Raw genomic sequence first — 20688 nt, 5'->3', positions numbered from 1 at the left:
ATGATGAAGCAGACCAAATGAGCCGAATGGCCTAATTCTGCTCCTATATCTTATGAACTTATGATTTTTTTGAATTATTTTGAGTTAATGGTCAAAGTAAACATTAAAAGTCTGGTCAATTATGTAATTTTTGTTCCAGAAATTAACTACATGCTTACAGATTGTTCCTCTTTAATTTTGCTGCTACACTTCATGATCCCCTTTCCCGCCCTCTGTAGGGTTAATGGTTACGTTAATTAGACAATCACATTAATGATTCTGTAAACTTGACATCAGTGTCAAATTATTAAGAGGCTTGAAGACAGCAAGACACAGAACAAGGATGTGTCCATAGAACCAAACATGTGCTTACTATGTCTTTGTAAATAGTGCAAATAGTTTAACGAGAAACTAAATGCTATCTCCATGACACTCATATCTCCAAGTCACTCAAAGAGTAAGCTAAACTTCTTCAAAACATCCACACTTTCCAACACTCATACTAGCACCAGGTGTCGGACTTGGCTCAGTCTCCGAGTCAAAAGGTTTTCGGTTCTGCCCCCTAGCAGTAGTCAGGATGTGGGCCAAAAAATGAGAAAGCATGTAAAAAAGGCAATATCACAATAATGAGGGGGTCTTCAATATGCAGGTGGACTGGGAAAATCAGCTTGTGGTAGAGCTTGTGGTAGAGCTTACTAGGGAACAGGCAATTCTGGATTTGGTGATGTGTAATGAGGCAAACATGGTTAGGGAACTTAAGGTGAAGGAACTCTTAGGGAGCAGTGACCACAACATGAAAGAATTTACCCTGCAGATTGAGAGAGAAGTTGGAGTCAGAGGTAACGGTATTACAATTAAATAAGGGTAACCACAAAGACACGAGGGAGGAGCTGGCCAGAGTTGATTGGAAAATGAGCCTAGCAGGGAAGACAGTGGAACAGCAATGGCAGGAGTTTTTGTGTGTTATTCTGGAAGCACAACAGAAATTCATCCCAAGGAGGAGGAAACATGCTCAGGGGAGGAAAAGCATCCATGGCTGACGAGGGAAGTCAAGGACAGCATAAAAGCAAAGGAAAATGCATACAAAGTGGCGAGAATTAATGGGAAGCCAGAGGATTGGGAATCCTTTAAAAACGAGTAGAGGATAACTAAAAAAGCAATAAGGGGAGAGGAGATGAAATACGAGTGCAAGCTAGCTAGTAATATAAGAAGATAGGAAGAGATTTTTCAATACATAAAAGGTAAAAGAGATGCAAAAATAGACATTGGACCACTGGAAAATGTGGCTGGAGAAGTAATAATAGGAAACAAAGAAATGGCAGAGGAACTGAATAGTTACTTTGCATCAGTCTTCACGATGAAAGACACCAGCGTGATGCCAGAGCTCCAGGAGAACCAGGGGGCAGAGGTGAGTGCAGTGGCCATCACAAAGGAGAAGGTTCTGGGGAAACTGAAAGGTCTGGTGGTGGATAAATCACCTGGACCGAATGGACTTCATAGAATTTACAGTGCAGAAGGCCATTCGGCCCATCGAGTCTGCACCGGCTCTTGGAAAGAGCACCCTACCCATGGTCAACACCTCCACCCTATCCCCATAACCCAGTAACCCCACCCAACACTAAGGGCAAGTTTGGACACGAAGGGCAATTCTGGACACTAAGGGCAATTTATCATGGCCAATCCACCTAACCTGCACATCTTTGGACTGTGGGAGGAAACCGGAGCACCCGGAGAAAACCCACGCACACACGGGGAGGATGTGCAGACTCCGCACAGACAGTTACCCAAGCCGGAATCGAACCTGGAACCCTGGAGCTGTGAAGCAATTGTGCTATCTACAATGCTACCGTGCTGCCCTAAAGGACTTCACCCCAGGATTCTGAAAGAGATAGCTGAGGAGATTGTGGAGGCATTGGTGGTGATCTTTCAGGAATCACTGGAGGCAGTTAGGGTACCAGAAGACTGGAAAGTGGCTACTGTAACCCCGTTGCTTAAGAAGGGAGGGAGACAGAAGACGGGAAATTATAGGCTGGTTAGCCTGACTTCAGTCATTAGTAAGATTTTAGAGTCCATTATTAAAGATGAGATTGCGGAGTACTTGGAAGTGCATGATAAAATAGGACTGTCAGCACGGCTTTGTCAAAGGGAGGTCATGGCTAACAAATCCGTTAAGAGTTCTTTGAGGAGGTAACAAGGAAGTTAGACAAAGGAGAACCAGTGGACGTGATTTATTTAGATTTCCAGAAGGCCTTTGACAAGGTGCCGCATAGGAGACTGATAAATAAGTTTAAGAGCGCATGGTGTTAAGGGTACGATCCTGGCATGGATAAAGGATTGGCTGACTGGCAGAAAGTGGGGATAAAGTGATCTTTTTCAGGATGGCAGCCGGTGACTAGTGTTGTGCCTCAGGGGTCTGTGCTGGGACCACAACTTTTCACAATATATGATCTGAAGAAGGAACTTAAGGCACAGTTGCTAAGCTTGCAGATGATGCAAAGATATGCAGAGGGCCAGGTAGTATTGAGGAAGCAGAGGGGCTGCAGAAGGATTTGGACAGGCTAGGAGAGTGGGCAATGAAGTGGCAAATAAGAACATAAGAACTAGTAGGCCATCTGGCCCCTCAAGCCTGCTCCACCATTCAATGAGATCATGGCTGATCTTTTGTGGACTCAGCTCCACTTTCCGGCCCGAACACCATAACCCTTAATCCCTTTATTCTTCAAAAAACTATCTATCTTGATCTTAAAAACATTTAATGAAGGAGCCTCTACTGCTTCACTGGGCAAGAAATTCCATAGATTCTCAACCCTTTGGGTGAAGAAGTGTCTCCTAAACTTAGTCCTAAATCTACTTCCCCTTATTTTGAGGTTATGCCCCCTAATTCTGCTTTCACCCGCCAGTGGAAACAACCTGCCCGCATCTATCCTGTCTATTCCCTTCATAATCTTATATGTTTCTATAAGATCCCCCCTCATCCTTCTAAATGATATACAATGTGAAAATGTATGAGGTTATGCAGTTTGGATGGAGGAATGGAGGCATAGACTATTTTCTAAATGGGGAAATGCATAGGAAATCAGAAGCACAAAGGGACTTGGGAGTCCTTGTGCAAGATTCTCTTAAGGTTAACGTGCAGGTTCAGCCGGCAGTTAGGAAGGCAAATGCAATGTTAGCATTCATGTCGAGAGGGCTGGAGTACAAGAACAGGGATGTACTTCTGAGGCTGTATCGGGCTCTGGCCAGACCCCATATGGAGTATTGTGAGCAGTTTTGGGCCCCGTATCTAAAGAAGGATGTGCTGGCCTTGGAAAGGATCCAGAGGAGGTTCACAAGAATGATCCCTGGAATGAAGAGTTTGTCGTATGAGGACTGACTCTGGGTCTGTACTCGTTGAAGTTTAGAAGGATGAGGGGGATCTTATTGAAACTTACAGGATACTACGAGGGTTGGATAGAGTGGATGTTTCCACTTGTAGGAAAAACTAGAACCAGAGCACACCATCTCAGATTAAAGGGACGATCGTTTAAAACAGAGATGAGGAGGAATTTCTTCAGCCAGATGGTAGTGAATCTGTGGAACTCTTTGCCGCAGAAGGCTGTGGAGGCCAAATCACTGAGTGTCTTTAAGACAGAGATAGATAGGTTCTTGATTAATAAGGGGATCAAGGGTTATGGGGAGAAGGCAGGAGAATGGGGATGTGAAAAAAATATCAGTCATGATATGGCGGAGCAGACTCGATGGGCCAAGTGGCCTAATTCTGTTCCTATGTCTTATTGTCTTCAGAAATCTAGAAGATGTTCTATCTAGTTCAGTACTCTTGGATGAAATGTAACATCTGGTGCAGTCTGTCATTGCATGTGAACGTATAAAGGCCCCAAAATGCTCTTTTGTGGAATGGCAGTGGAGCACCCCCAATGCTTTGGCCAAACTATATCAATCGATAGATGATCTGGTTCTCACATTGCTGTTCAAACATTGGCTGCCACACTTCTTAGATAACAGTGACCACATTTAAAAAGTGCTTAATCTGTTTATAAAGCACAGATATCTTCAGATCACAAAAGGTACAATAGAAATTCACATTTTTTCTTGCTCCTAAATCTGGGGAGTACTCCAGCAGGTAACCGGTGTTCCATCATCCAGTAAAATCACAAGGCACCTATTCACAGTTCCTCCGTATGTTCCATGACCTAGCCCATTTCTAATTCTGCTAAATAGATATCCATCTTAGGTTTTAAAGGAACAAAATAATGGAGTTGACTTTAAGGAAAAAATCTTAAAACTAGATGAAATTTTAAAATACCATGCAATGAAAACCTCAATTTGATCTGTTCAATCACTGAATTTTAGACATCCAGATAATACCTTGTGTATTACGTTGCATTGCACTTCTGTTATATCATGACAATGCCTTGATAGACTGGCTGGTAACACATTAAGAATGGCATGTCAGCATACATAAATGTCAAATTACCAATGTAAAATAGCATTCAAACGGCCAACATTTCTGACTTGCTCTTTTCACCTTCAGCCCAAAACTGACGGCAATGTTTCTTGTTCGAACAATTAATATCTGACTAACTACAATTTAGGCTTCTTGATCTTAAAGATACAGGTTTCAACCTTGGAGAATAATATATTTATGATTTTCTAATTATACACCAGATAACATACAGTAATAAGAGTACTGGAAATTCACTAGACTGGTGATAAAAACAGAACTTGCAATGCTGTGCATCAAACAAGCCATTTTATAACAAATAAATCATTGCATTTCAACATACGCTAAAATTTTCCCACGGATGTATTCTTTGTGAGTGATCAAGCTATATTAGAATGTCATAGGACCTCTTACACTTCATACATTTGTGGCCAGAAAGTATTTCAGTAAAATGTTACCTGCACCAAAGTTACTTAGGTAAAATTTATTAGACGTTCACTTAATTGACCTATCAAATGGAGACCTGTAAATAAAGGGGACCTACTGTGCTGCCAAAATAATGGCAGGTTTATGTCTCTACTGCTGGGCCTGAATCTCTGGGTTCAAATCCCACTTCAGGACTTGATGGTCATGGAAGGTGCATTCATAACGTGGCCAATTACCAGCCAATATGGCAGATGGTTAGAATGTTTGTTGGTCAGCCAAACTGCAGAAGGCAACAGCAAACCATTGTAGTACTTTGCCAAGCATAATCATGAACCAATCCAATGGAAGGCCATTGTACCAATGCTCTCTTTGGGCATAGTACCTGAAAGAGGACAGGTTATTAATGTGGATAGCATTCAGCAACTTGTTGAAAAGGCAATACCCCATGAATTACCTATCATCACAAGTTATTCAGTGATGTGCCAAGAAAAGAGTAGATTGACCCAATGTTCCTGTGAGTTTCAAGACATTTTTGCAATTAAATATTCTTTGCAAATTAAACTCACTGCAGAAAATTAACTGCAAGTATCCTTCTATTGAAGAAATGCCTGCAATGTCACTTAACCTCTCCAGTCAATAAAAGGGAAAAAACTGTGGAGCTATATTGCTTCCTCCATTTTGTAAATTGTTCCCAGAAATTTTTCATTTGTTTTCTTAATTTTGTCTTTCAATCCAAGAATTCTTTACCTCTCTATTCCTCTTTTTTTTATAACCAATTTGACTATACCATCATTATTTCCTTCTCCAGTGATTCTTGGTTTCTTTAATAATCCTCAAATCTTCTTTAAGGATAGAATATTGGTCTCATTGTTAACCAATTACCTAGATGCCCCAGTTCTACTTGTAAATTCTGATTTCCAGCACAACCTTTTTTGAGCCGAATAGTAAGGGAACAAACAATCCACACCGCAAGATTCCCTGCTTCAGCAAATCTGAGCCAATATGGTCATAATTTGCAGCAACATGCAGTGAGATCAAAACTGTATATCTTACATCAACTTGTACAATTGCTCCCATAACATTTATTTTGCACAGGATGACTTTTATCAAATACAAAAATATAGTTTCTTACTTTTTGCATGTAGTACACAGTTTCTTTGGGGCTGGTTTATGAGAAAACGATGATAAGCAAGTAGTGGAGCAGAAGAGGTAAGATGAACCTTTTCTCTGGTATGCTGTTTGACCTTTCTGTAACGGCTTTTTGCAGTGAGCACAAATTACTTTCATAGATGGCTTAGCTTGCTGCTGAAGTCCAGAGGACTGGAAGACTGGTTTTGAAAGAGGCGCCATAGGCACAACAGAATCTGAAACATTCAGTTTACGATTCGAGGGGATCGAAGGTGACACTGGCAGCCATGAATCTGGAATTAAAATATTCATATTTAACAGCTGTTACTGCTTCATTCCATATTAAACCTCATGTTAAAATTCAAAATTTTGCAATTCAAATAGGTTTTTCAAATATTTCCCACCTTACTGAAAAATTTGCACCAGGAATTCATTTAATGAAAAACTAATTAATCAAATGAAGACAATTTCAGAAATATTTAAAAACGCAAAACACAAACTAACAAAATGGTGAAGTTCGATTTCTTTAAGTAGATACTTGAGTTTCTTTCTTGTTATGTTTGCTCTTAACCTACATATATGTTTCAAGCTACTGATGAAAAGTTTTTTTGTCATCTAAACTTTCATCATAAACTACGAATTTGAAAGCAAATGTTTCCTGTATTGAGGATTTATAAAACAAATTAAGTAGCAATGTTTTCTTGCAACAAACTGAATGCCTTAGGTTATGGTATGAAACGCTGAAGTCATGCCTTTGCCAAGAAAATACACCGTTGGTCGCTGTACATTTAATTATTGTGAATAATCTGAAATTAAAATATTGAAGAACTCTGTATTATTCACCATTTACTGGATGGCTGGAAGATCCATACACATCACTGATTCTTATGGCATTCATGGTTACATCTTCACAGGTTCCATTGTTCACCTAAAAAAAATTGCTGTTATTTGTATTTTTTTTTTAAAATTCTGCAGTTTTATAAGTTTGTGCAGTCAGAAAACGAAGGATGGAACGGGAGAGATGGAAGGTAACCATTACAATCGGCAAGAGCGAAAACATTGCACCAAAATTATGTTATTTCACACAATCTATTCCAACACCACAACTCGAACGAATATGCAACTAGAAATTTGATCACTGACCTAAACAACCATAAAACACTCAGTTGCTGCCACCGGGCCAAGACTATGATAGTGAAGGAAACAGTTAAAAAACTAACTTGACGAAGATTAACAGAATGAAGAGAGCATAGCGTGTAAAATTTAAGAATCTTGCACCTGCTCATACTTCCCACCTGCACTATTTCCTACCACATTTTTGTCAGTGACAATCTTCTCCCACCATAATAATTTCCTATGCCCACATTTATTATGTGTTTTACCCATGTAAACATTGCATAGGGCAGCACGGTGGCACAGTGGGTTAGCCCTGCAGCCTCACGGCACCGAGGTCCCAGGTTCGATCCCGGCTCCGGGTCACTGTCCGTGTGGAGTTTGCACATTCACCCAGTGTTTGCGTGGGTTTTGCCCCCACAACCCAAAGATGTGCAGGCTAGGTGGATTGGCCACGCTAAATTGGCCCTTAATTGGAAAAAATTAATTGGGTACACTAAATTTATTAAAAAAAACATTGCATGCTGTCATTACATAACCCGACTTCTTGGTGAGTTTGTGCCTAATCTGTGACTATCTTCAGGGACTTTGAAAACAAGGGTCCCAAAAGTGTCTAATCACCATTTTGGGTTATCAGCCAACTTGCGGTTTAAAATTTTGGGTTGATCTTAAAATTTCAGCTATTCTGCTCATCGTATTTGATCTTTCAACCTGCAATGGCATCACTCCTGAAATTTCAGATTATTTGGTGACTGCACAGATGGCACAATGCCCACTCAGCAGCAACACAACCCAATCAAAGATAGCAGCACCAATGTAGGTTAATACAAGTTAGGCTTTACACAAGAAATGGCCACATCATAGGTACACAAGAATTCTGCCCTTACCCATGAAAATGGAATGTAAATTGTTTTCCAGTTCCAGTGATAGAACGGAGCACATCAAGGCCTGTCATATTACCTTCTCCAACTCCCATTTAAGAACATCCAGATTTTGGTGGAGGTAGAGTGCAAGGAAGGGAAAAGAGGTATCTCAAGTTTGCATCTTCAAGCGATGGTGGTATAGTGGTGAACGTAGCTGCTTCCCAAGCAGTTGACCGGGTTCGATTCGAGGCCATCGCATTTCAAACTTTATTCGCGTCTCCCTGAGTTTCAAACTGAGAAATAGTTCCTAACACATAATTTATGGGCGGCACGGTAGCACAGTGGGTAGCACTGATGCTTCACAGCGCCAGAGTCCCAGGTTCGATTCCCGGCTTGGGTCACTGTCTGTCCAGAGTCTGCACATTCTCCCTGTGTCTGCGTGGGTTTCCACCGGGTGCTCCGGTTTCCTCCCACAAGTCCCGAAAGACGAATTTGGACATTCTGAATTCTCCCTCCGTGTAACCGAACAGGTGCCGGAATGTGGCGACTAGGGGCTTTTCAAAGTAACTTCATTGCAGTGTTAATGTAAGCCTACTTGTGACAATAAAGATTATCAAAGCCCTATAATCCAGACACCAAGCAACTCTCTTTTTCTGCTTTCCAAACAGCAAAATGTTATATTCTTTAATTATGACCAACATAAAACCAAATACAAAAAAGCATAATTGTACTCCATATTATGAACCTTCAATACACAACTCATGTAGGTGGAGGTCGTACATTTGGTGGCTCCTGCTCGAGGCTCTGGTTTTGGACTTCAATGCCTGGTTTCAGGGGCAGTTTTTGAATGAGTTGGTGCATGGAAGCAAAAGGGAGATGTCGAAGATCCAGAAGAAGGGCACTGGAAAGAAGGGGGCGAGCGAAAGTCCGCCTCCAGCGAGTTGGGCGGGAAGGAAAATGGCGGAGGGTAGTTTGCTGGGTGGGGTCGCTCGCCTCGCAATGAATCTCTGACTGAGGTGATGGCCGGAGAATTTGAGGCGCGAGGGAGATGATGGCTGCAATGAAAGAGCAGATGAGATTTTCCCAGTGAAGGCGGCAGTGTCGAAAACATCGGCCGAAGTATAGGAGCGTGGAGAGAAGTTGAAAGGGGTGGAGGAGGCGGCTCTGTCACGGCACAGTGAGCAGTTCACCTCAATGGCGGAGGAGCTGTAGAGGGTGGTGGAGGTTAACAAAGAGCTCAGAGCCAAGGTGGAGGACCTGGAGCACAGTCGAGGTAGCAAAGTCTACGAATTGTGGGCCTGCCCGAGGTGGGATCCCATCCCTGGGTCACTCTGTCCTTGTGGAGTTTGCACGCTCTCCCCATGTCCGCATGGGTTTCACCCCCATAACCCAAAAATGTGCAGGTTAGGTGGATTGGCCACGCTAAATTGCCCCTTAATTGGAAAAAAATTGGGTACTCTAAATTAAAAGAAAATGAGCTGGACAGGGCACATCAGCTGCTCAGGCCGAAGCCAAAAGCAAATGAGCCATCAAGGGCTGTTATAATTTGCTTCCATTAAGTTTCACGTTATGGACAAGGTCCTGAGTTGGGCTAAGCAAAGGCGAGAGGTGAAGTGGGAAGGCGTTGGCATTCGAATAGACCAAGCTTTGACGGTGGAACTGGCGAGAGGGCGGGCGGCCTTTGGATGGGAGAAGGCGGCACTATACAGCAACAACGTGAAGTTTGGAGTAGTCTACCCAAAGTTGAGGGTGGCGCACAACTCAAGGGATTTCTACTTCGAGACGGTGGAGGCGTTCATGAAGGCAGAAAGACTAGGACTGAAATGAGAGATGGGACTGGAATTGGTACTTGGACTGAGGGAATGGGGACTGTCCTGAAGTTATGCAAGTCTTTTGTTGGATACTGACAACAGTTTAATTACCAGAGAAACTTTGGGTGTGGTTATTAATTTAACCTAGTAAATTTGTATCATACGAAAACCTTTGTTTTGGTGCAAATGCACAGTGAGGTAAATGCCCAATGACAACATTTTCACGCTCCAATTTTTTAAAAACATGCAATTTCAGGCAGCAAATTTCAAGCTAATAACAGCACATGACCTGTTTGAACAAAACATTGCACCATTTAAGGTTAAGGACACAAAGGAGAAAGGAAAATAATATATCTTAATAGGGTGAGTGGGAGGAGCCTTTCGTGGGACATGATCAACAGCAGAGACCACTGGGAGGAATGTATTTTTGTGAGAGTCATGAAGAATCCAGCTCGAGTTTGTAGAGACAAACAAAAATAACTTTATTTACAGCAATATGTACAAAGAATCAGTAGTTCGCTACTGGTTCCCTCTCTAGCCGGTACCACACTGGCCAGCTCTATTTAATAATAATCTATATTAGTGTCACAAGTAGGCTTACATCAACATTCCAATGAAGTTACTGTGAAAATCCCCTAATCGCCACATTCCGGCGCCTGGTCGGGTACACAGAGCGAGAATTCAGAATGCCAATTCACCTAACAAGCACATCTTTCAGGACTTGTGGGAGGAAACACCCAGAGGAAACCCACATAAACACAGAGAACGTGCAGACTCCTCACAGATAGCGACCCAAGCCAGGAATCGAACCTGAGTCCCTTGCACTGTGAAGTAACAGTGCTAACTGCTGTGCTACCATTTATACAGCTGCACTGCTAATAATTAGCCCCCCACCTCATTGGGGTGCTCATTGTCCCCAGCCAATAGGATCCGGGCAGAGTTGTTTGTGCTGTAAAATTGAGAGTATAAAAAAATAAAATATATGAGATTCTAAAATTGGATATTAAATGATTTCTCTGCATTCTGGTCCAATTATCTATCCCCCCGTCTTCCAAACCAAGTTTATCTGCAAACTATTTTCATTCGTATTCAGATAACAACCTTTTGTCAAAAACACAAACAATTTATTCGCAAATCTTTCAATAATTTAGCAACATCAATAGTTGGCAGATAGTTAGTTATTAGTAGAAGTCTGGTAGTACTACTCTTATATTCATAGAATCTCTATAGTGCAGAAAGCCATTCGGCCCATTGAGTTCTGCATCGACCCTTCGAAAGGGCCCTCTACACATGTCCGCTCTCCCGTCTACCCTGCCCTATCCCTGTAGCCCCATAACCTAATCCGCACATCTTTGGACTCTGGGAGGAAACCCATGCAGACACAGGGGGAATGTGCAAACTCCACACAGTCAGTGCCCCAAGACCAGAGTTGAACCCAGGTCCCTATAACCACTGTGTCACATTAGTAATGCAGTAAAAATATTCTGAAGATGTCATAAATTAGTGTGCTTGGCATGATGTGTAGGTTAAACTTACCAATACATGCTCAAGAGTAAAAATATATGACCCCATTTATTAAAAATGTCACTGGTAGACATGATTGTCCAAACTATGCTTTCATTGAAACAAAGCAAGTTCTGAGCAAAAGCACTTATAACAACTCGCTAAAATTCTGATAAAAGTGCTTTAAATTAATCCAAAAATAACTTGTTCAGCGGAAGAATCAGAAGTATACTCAAATATTTTTTAAAAAATTGTTTTGCATACACTGAAAATCCAAAAAGCACAGATTAAAATACCTTATGGTTGCTCCTTTTTCTTTCAGGATCGTCAGCCATTTCCTGAGTTCGGATAGCAGTCTTGGGTAAAATATTTTGCACGTTACCTGGAAAATGGCAATGTTAACATCAGGAACTGTATACTAAAGCTCAAAAATTTAATTTATCGCAGTACAGAGGAAATATCACAGTAAATTGCTGAGTATAGTTGTGGGAGCTTGCGAGAAGTGTTAACTGTACAAAGAGAGAAACTACATGAACCAGCAAAGAATGACTTAAATATGAGGAAGAAATTAGAGTATGAGACAAAGTTAGCGATAAAAAAACAAATGGTGAGTGTAAGGAGGCACTGGTTACTGCTAAGGCTTATGGGTCTTGACAAGATTCTGGCAATAGTACTGAAGACTTCTAATCCAGAGGCAACAGTGTCTGAGCTAAACTGTTACAGCTACAACACTGGCTTCTGCCCAACAATGTGGAAAATTGCCCAGGTAGCTTGTGTGCACAGAAAGCAGGACAAAACCAACCCGGCCAATTACTGACTATCAGTCTACTTTTGATCATCAGCAAAGTGATGGATGGGGTTGTCAAGCAGCACTTATCGACAACAACCTGTTCACTGACACTCCATTTGGGTTCGCCAGAGTACTCAGTTCCTGGCCTCATTCCAGCCTTGTCCAAACATGGGCAAAAGAGCTGAACTCCAGGGGGCAGGTGAAAGTGACTGCCATTGATCCCAAGGCAGCATTACAGAGTGTGGCATTCAGGAGCTCGAGCAAAACTGGAGTCAATGACAATCAGGGGTACAACTCTCCACTGAGTTATACTTAGCACAAAGGAAGATGGTTGTGGCTGTTCAGGACATAAGAGCAGGAATAGGTCATTTGGCCCTCCGAACCTGCTTCACCATTCAATAAAATCATGACTTTCTGCCTGATGAGCTCCACTTCCTTGCCTGTCCCCCATAACCTTGGATTCCCTTGCCCAATAAAAATCTGTCTAACTCTGCCTTGAATAAATTCAAAGATCCAGCCTCCACTACTTTCTGGGAAGGTGATGGAACATGTGGACGCTGGTGCCATCTTTGTTGGGGGCAATAGTGGAGCCTGACCTTCTCCTCCGCCGGCGCCCGATACTTGGTCAGGAAGTATCTCCCCGTGGGGTGGCCGCCGCCACCCCCTACTCCGGCGCCCGATCAAAATGGGCACTGTCACCTTCCGATTTCGGCCCCGCGGCTGATGTGACACCAACGTCTGATCTCATGCCGTCGGTGACGCGCTCCTGACCGCCAATGAGCCCCAGTGAAGAATGAGGTTAAGACCAGTGACGTCACCTTATGAACCAAGTGCGCAAACAGCTCTCTCTCCTCTTGCCTTGGGAACAGCTAAAGAAGTGCAACTGTGCCGCACTTTTGGGTGCTGAATAAAGCCATTGAAGTTTAACAACCGGACTAGACTCTGTGGAAACGAAGAGATCTAATATAGGGGAATTCCACACACCAACAATTCTTTAGGAGAAAAAGTTTCTCTTCATCTCTTATTTTTAAAATATGTCCCCTAGTTTTAGTCCCTCCCACAAGAGGAAATATTCTGGCATCCACCCCATCATGTCCCCTCAGGATCCACATGTTTCAACAAGATCACCTCTCCTCCTTCTAAACTCCAATTGATACCAGCCCAACCTGCCCTCATAAGGTAACCCCCCCCTCACCCTAGAAATCAGTTGCGTGAACCTTCCCAGAACTGCTTTGAATGCAATTATATATTTTTCTGAATAACAAGACTAAAATTGCACACAGTACTCCAGGTATGGTGTCACCAAGGACATGTGCAACTGCATGTACGCCTACTTTTATATTCCATTCCTCTTCCAATAAACGGCAACAATCCATTTGTCTTCCGAACCACTTGGTGACCCTGCATACTAACTTTGTGATTCATGTATCTAGATCCCTTTTACCACCGAGTTCTACAATATTATATATACTGCTTTTTTATTCTTCCTGCCAAAGTGAACATGTTCACATTTGCCCAAGTTATACTCCATCTTCAAATCTCCGTGCATTCACTTAACTTGCCTATATCCCCTGACAGATACTGTTCCCTCTCGGCATTTTACTTTCCTACCTATCTTGGTGTCATCAGCAAATATAGCTCGCATACATTTGGTCTCTTCATCTAAGCCACCGATATAGATGATAACGAGTGGAGAACCCAGTACAGATCCCTGTGGCACTCCACTAGTCCTCTATATCGGAGACACCAAACGCAGACGGAGTGATCGCTTTGCTGAGCATCTTCAGTCTGTGCACATTCAGGACCCTGACCTTCCTGTAGCTTGCCATTTTAACAAAAGACCGTGCTCCCATGCCCACATGTCTGTTCTTGGCATGCTGCAATGTTCCAGTGAAGCGCAACGCAAACTGGAGGAACATCATCTCATCTTCCGGTTAGGCACGCTACAGCCTTCCGGCCTGAACATCGAATTCAACAACTTCAGATGATCAGCTCTACTCCACCTCGACCCATTTGTTTTCAATTCATTTTAATTGTCTTTTACCATTTCTTTCTTTCTTAATATACATTTAATTTCCCCCCCCCCCCCCCAATCTTATCCACCTTTCTCCTCTTTGCTTCCCCCCTCCCCTCACATCTACAGTTCATCCTTTGATGTTAGTTTCCCTGCTGTTTGACCTTTCACATCTTTTGTCCTCTCTGGGGACTGCCATTAGCACTCTGATGCCCTATCAATTACAACGAGACGAGAGTAGAGTGTAATCAAGGCTTTATTAAGCAGAGATGTGTAGCCTCCTGCAGCTGCTGCCAAAATGACTGCTGCTCGGTGAGCACACACATTTATACTCCACCTACTGGGTGGAGCCAGCAGGCAGGGATCTACCCCCGTACCTGTAGTACAGGAGCCTTACTGTATTACACCTCGTATGTGATATATACAACAGTGGTGACTACTACATTCACCCACTGTTTAAAAAAAAAAAAAAAAAAGAGTCCAGCGGGGGTGGTGGAAAACTATTTCCATGCATTTTAAGGTTAACATTTTGGGGAAAGTTCACAAATTCAGCCGATCGGGTGCCTTGATCCTCCGTTGTGAGCGCCGCAGTCCCAGTGGCGATGCAGGCATCGGCTCGGTCGTCGGTGACTCCAGGAGCGTGTAGACCTCATCTTCAACCCCGGGTGGGACCAAGGGGAGGAAGGATCGTCCTGGAGCGGGGGCTGTGGTGAGGTGCGCTGGGGGAAGGAAGGGTGGCGCCGGGGCAGGGACGACCCAGCTGATGCCAGGTCCCTGAGGGAGACTGTGTCTTGACGGCCGTCGGGGTACACCACGTAGGCGTACTGCGGGTTTGCATGGAGTAGCTGTACCCTCTCGGCCAATGGATCCGCCTTGTGGAGCTGCACGTGCTTGCGGAGGAGAACGGGTCCTGGAGCTGCCAGCCACGCTGGGAGCGAAACCCTGGAGGTGGACTTCTTGGGGAAGGCAAGGAGACGTTCATGGGGGGTTGCATTAGTCGCCGTGCAAAGTAGCGATCGGATGGAGTGAAGGGCGTCGGGAGGACCTCCTGCCAGCGGGAGACTGGGAGATTTTTGGACCATAGGGCCAGCTGGACCGCCTTCCAGACCGTCACATTCTCCCGCTCTACCTGCCCGTTTTCCCGGGGGTTGTAGCTGGTCGTCCTGCTCGAGGCGATGCCCTTGCTGAGCAGGTACTGATGCAGCTCATCAATCATAAAGGAGGATCCCTGGTCGCTGTGGATGTGGGCGGGGAAACCGAACAGGGCGAAGATGATGTTGAGTGCTTTGATGACGGTGGCAGACGTCATATCGGGGCATGGGACGGCGAAGGGGAATCTGGAGTATTCGTCGACCATGTTAAGGAAGTACGCGTTTCGGTCGTTGGAGGGGAGGGGCCCTTTGAAATCCACACTGAGGCGTTCAAAGGGGCAGGAGGCCGTCACCAAATATGCGCGGTCCGGCCGGTAGAAGCGCGATTTGCACTCCGCGCAGACCTGGCAGTCTCTGGTGATAGCCCTGACCTCCTCAATGGAGTAGGGCAGATTGCGGGCCTTTACGAAGTGAAAGAACCGGGTGGCCCCTGGGTGACAGAGTGTCGTGTAGGGTCCGGAGTCGGTCCACTTGTACGCTGGCATATGTACCTCTGGATAGGGCATCGGGGGGGAGGGGGCCTCGTTGAGCTTCCCGGGGCGATACAAAATCTTAATTGTAGGTGGAGAGCTCGATCATCCACCTCAAGATTTTATCATTTTTGATCTTGCCCCGCTGTGTGTTATTGAACATGAAGGCAACCGACCGTTGGTCAGTGAGGAGGGTGAATTTCCAGCAGGCCAGGTAATGCCTCCAATGCCGCACAGCTTCTACGATGGCTTGGGCCTCCTTCTCGACGGAGTGGCGGCAAATTTCAGAGGAATGAAGGGTGCAGGAAAAGAATGCCACGGGTCTGCCTGCCTGGTTAAGGGTGGCGGCCAGAGCGACATCTGATGCATCGCTCTCGACTTGGAAGGAGAGCGTCTCGTCGATCGCGTGAATCGCGGCCTTGGCGATGTCGGCCTTGATACGGTTGAAGGCCTGGTGAGCCTCGGCCGCCAGGTGGAAAACGGTGGAGTGAATGAGTGGGTGGGCCTTGTCCGCATAGTTAGGGACCCACTGGGCGTAGTATGAGAAGAACCCCAGGCATCGTTTGAGGACCTTGGGGCAGTGGGGGAGGTGGAGTTCCATGAGGGGGCGCATGCGATCGGAGTCAAGCCCTATGGCTAAGCGGTTGGTGCTGAACACGCACATCTCCTTATTGTACGTTAGGTTGAGGAGTTTGGAGATGTGGAGGAATTTGGAAAGGTTAGCGTCGTGGTCCTGCTGGTCATGGCCGCAGATGGTGACGTTATCCAGGTACGGGAAGGTAGCCCGCAGTCCGTACCGGTCAACCATTTGGTCCATCTCCCGTTGGAAGACCGAGACCCCATTAGTGACGCCAAAGGGAACCCTAAGGAAGTGGTAAAGGCAGCCGTCCGCTTCAAACGCAGTGTACGGGCGGTCCGCCTTGCGAATGGGGAGCTGGTGGTAGGCAGATTTCAGGTCCACTGTCGAGAAGACCCAGTACGGTGCAATCTGATTGACCATATCAGATATGGGGTATGCGTGTACCAATTGATGGTCTGACTGTAGTCAACGACCATCCTGCTTCCCTCCCCAGTTTTCACAACTACCACTTGGGCTCTCCGGAGGCTGTTGCTGGCCTCGATAATGCCTTCCCGCAGCAGCCGCTGGACCTCGGACCTGGGCACTGTACCGTCTGCTCCTGGTGGCGACGGGTTTGCAATCCGGGGTGAGGTTTGCAAACAGAGAAGGTGGGTCGACCTTAAGGGTCGTGAGACCGCATGGGGCCCGCCGAATTTCAGGGTTAGACTTTGGAGGTTGCACTGGAAGTCTAGGCCAAGTAGCAAGGCAGCGCAGGGGTTGGGGAGGACGTAGAGCCGGAAGTCGCTGAACTCTACGCCCTGGATGGTGAGGGTGACGGTGCAGTACCCCCAGATCTCCGCAGAGTGGGATCTGGAGGCGAGGGAGATTCTCTGGTTAATGGGGTGTACCACGAGGAAGCAGCGCTTTACTGTATCGGGGTTGATGAAGCTCTCAGTGCGCCTGGAGTCAAGAAGGCATGATGTCTCGTGCCCATCGACCTTTACAGTCGTCGACGCGGTTGCGAGATTGTGCGGCCGGGCCTGGTCGATCATGATGGAGGCGAGCTGTAGCTGGTGTTGGAAGGCCCCTGGCTGGTCGGCAGGCGATCAGCGGCCCGATGAGGTGCCCGACAGGCAGGGGTCCTGAGGCGGGAAAGATGGCGGCGCCCATGGCGGGCGGCGTTAAAGATGGCTGCATCCACGGGCCGCACAAGGCCTGATTTTGGGGGGGGGGGGGGGAAAGAGTAGATGGCGGCGCCCATGTCCTGAGGCAAGCAAGATGGCGGCACCCATGGGCCACACGTGGTCGGAGGCGAGGAAGATGGCGGCACCCACGGGCCGCACGTGGGTTGCGGGGGCGAAAATGGCAGTGCCCACGGGTCGCATGTGGGGGGTGCAGGAACAATGGGCCTGGCACACAGCAGCGAAATGTCATTTCTTCCCGCACACCTTGCAGAGTGCGCTCCGCGCCGGGCAGCGCTGCCGGGGTGCTTTGTCTGTCCGCAGAAGTAGCACTTGGGTCCCCCGGGGTTGGCTGGCTGCCGCTTGGCGCAGGGTTGGGGTTGACTGGGGGCGGTCGCTGGTGGGGTCCACGATGGAGTGTTCGCTGGTGGGGTCCACGTTGTCCAGGAGGAGGGCGCCGTGCGGTCGGGGGCGTACGCTTGTACATTACGGGAGGCGACCGTTAGTGAGATCGCGAGTTTCTTGGTCGCCGCGAGGTCGAGGATAGCCCCTAAGAGGCGCTGGTGGATGTACGCCGACCCTATGCCCGTAACAAAGGCGTCCCTAATTAGGAGTTCGGAATGTTTAACGGCCGATACGGCCTGGCAATCGCAGTCCCTCGCCAGGGCGTGCAGGTCACGCCAGAAATCTTCCACAGACCCACCGGGGAGTTGATGCCGCGTGGACAGGAGGTGCCTGGCGTAGAGCTTGATCGTCTACGGAGTGTAGTTCTCTTTCAGTAGCACCATGGCCTCAGCGTAGGTAGGTGCGTCCCGGATGAGGGGAAAGATATCGGAGCTCAGCCGCGTCTACAGGATCTGGAGATTCTGTGCCTCTGAGGGTAGTTCTGTCGCAGATCCGATGTTGGCTTCAAAGCAAGCCAGCCAATGTGCGAAGGCCGACTTTGCGTTGTCTGCTTGAGGGTGCAGCTGCAGGCGATCCAGCTTGATGCGGAGGTTCATCGTTGTAAAATCTCTGCTTAATAAATTGATGCACTATCAATTACGACGAGACGAGAGTAGAGTGTAATCGAGGCTTTTTAAGCAGAGATGTGTAGCTTCCTGCAGCTGCTGCCGAAATGGCTGCCGCTCGGTGAGCACACACATTTATACTCCGCCTACTGGGCGGAGCCAGCAGGCAGGGGTCTACCCCCGTACCTGTAGTACAGGAGCCGTACCGTATTACGATATATACAACAGTGGTGACTACCACACACTCTTTCCCCTTGGTTTCTGTGGCCTTTAGCACCCGGTTTCCCTGGGTTTCTGTGGCTATGACTCATCTTTCATTCTCACTCCACAGTATAAATATTTCCCACTTTCTCTGTCTGTTAGCTTTGACAAAGAGTCATCGGACTCAAAACGTTAGCTCTTTCCTCTCCTACAGATGCTGCCAGACTTGCTGAGATTTTCCAGCATTTTCTCTTTCGCTGCACTCCATTAGTTACAGATTGTCAATCCAAACTAATTTATCCCGAATCCAAGTTTCTTGTTAGCCAATCAGATCTTTAATCAGATCCATGTTAATCTGTTACCTCCTACACCACCTGCTCTTATCTTGTATAGTTACCTTTGATGTGGTACTTTATCAAATGCTTTTTTGGAAATCTAAGTACACCGCATACACTGGTTCACTCTTGTATACGTTGAATGTTACTTCATCAAAAAACTCTAGTTAAACATGATTTCCCTTTCACAAAGTTAGAGATCAATAATCTCAATCTCAGAACATCAAGCTAGTGTCCTAATCTCAACCATTATCAGCTGCTTCATCAATAACCTACCCTCCCGCATAAGGTCAGAAATGGGCATGTTCACGGTTGATTGCACAATGTTCAACACTATTTGCCACTCCTCAGACGCTGAAGGAGTCTGTGTCCATATGCCGTGACACCTGGACAGCATTCAGGCTTGGGCTGATAATGGATTCAGCAATGGTTATGACATTGAATGTCGTGCGGTGGTGATTGGATTATCTCGTTGGAGATGGTCATTGCCTGACACGCCATTCACGTGTGCCGTGCATGTTACTTGTAACAAGCCATTGCATAGCAGCCTGCTTACTTAACGTGTTCAAATTTTGGAGATACTATACCGTACCTGGGTAATTTGAGGTTATTTCAGCCGTAGACATTTTCCCAATATACAGCAAACAAGGATCTGATCAGGGTAACCATTGCCCAGTAGGATAGCTTTGATACAGTCCATTTCTGCGTCATGCTTGCAAGGTGAGCAAATGGCTAGGGCCTATTTACAAAATTGTTGATAAGGTCAACCTTACAGTGCAGGGGGAAAACAAAGAAATGGCAGAAGTGTCGAACAAGCGATGAAAACAAACAGTGAGAAGGGAGGGGGGACACCTCTATTTAAGAAAGGAGGGAGACAGAAAGTTGGTCAATTTGCCTAACATGTGTCATTGGGAAAATATTTGAATCAATTACGGATTTAACAACAGGGCATTTAGAAAATCAGAATACATTCAGGTAGAGTCAACATGGTTTTGTGAAAGAGAAATTCTATTTAACCAGGCATGGTCCATTTGGATTTCCAAAAGGCATTTGATGAAGTGGCACATTAAAGGTTACTAAACATGTTTAAGAGCTCATGATATTGGGAGCAACATATTAGCACAGATGGAGGATTGGTTAGCTACCAGGAAGCAGGGAGTCGGGACAAATTAGTTGTTTTCAGTTTGGCAAACTGTAACTAGTGGAGTACTGGTGCCTCAACTATTTATGATCTATTTATAACTTGAATGAAAAGGGACCAAGTGCACGTTAGTTAAATGTACTGACGGGATGATGATAGTTAAGGAAGCATGTTGTGAAGAGCACAGTGTGCAAAGCACGGTAGCATTGTGGATAGCACAATTGCTTCACAGCTCCAGGGTCCCAGGTTCGATTCCCGGCTTGGGTCACTGTCTGTGCGGAGTCTGCACATTCTCCCCGTGTGTGCGTGAGTTTCCTCCGGGTGCTCCGGTTTCCTCCCACAGTCCAAAGATGTGCAGGTTAGGTGGATTGGCCATGCTAAATTGCCCATAGTGTCCAAAATTGCCCTTAGTGTTGGGTGGGGTTACTGGGTTACGGGGATAGGGTGGAGGTGTGGACCTTGGGTAGGGAGCTCTTTCCAAGAGCCGGTGCAGACTTGATGGCACTGTAAATTCTATGATAAAGGGGCATAGCTAGGCTATGTCAGTGGGCCAAAATTTGGCGGGTGAAGGA

The 20688-nt window shown here is 45.9% G+C and overlaps 1 protein-coding gene across 5 annotated transcripts in view; it reads right to left on the bottom strand.

Moving 5' to 3' along the window:
* Nucleotides 1-20688, bottom strand: part of zmym2 (zinc finger, MYM-type 2) — a 237603-nt gene that overhangs the window by 157214 nt on the left and 59701 nt on the right. For all 5 annotated transcript variants that reach the window (XR_011935198.1, XM_072476815.1, XM_072476811.1 and 2 more), the window contains exons 3-5: nucleotides 11561-11646; nucleotides 6818-6902; nucleotides 5979-6267 (exon numbers count right to left, since the gene is read on the bottom strand). Coding sequence is in view for 4 of the 5 variants with exons in the window: in XM_072476815.1 (XP_072332916.1) it covers nucleotides 5979-6267; nucleotides 6818-6902; nucleotides 11561-11646 (460 nt within the window). In the remaining variant the exon portion in view is untranslated. The remainder of the gene's footprint in view (nucleotides 1-5978; nucleotides 6268-6817; nucleotides 6903-11560; nucleotides 11647-20688) is intronic.

Source organism: Scyliorhinus torazame, chromosome 15, assembly GCF_047496885.1.
Source record: "Scyliorhinus torazame isolate Kashiwa2021f chromosome 15, sScyTor2.1, whole genome shotgun sequence".
Lineage (NCBI taxonomy): Eukaryota > Metazoa > Chordata > Chondrichthyes > Carcharhiniformes > Scyliorhinidae > Scyliorhinus > Scyliorhinus torazame.
This window is presented reverse-complemented; position numbering and strand designations above follow the sequence as displayed.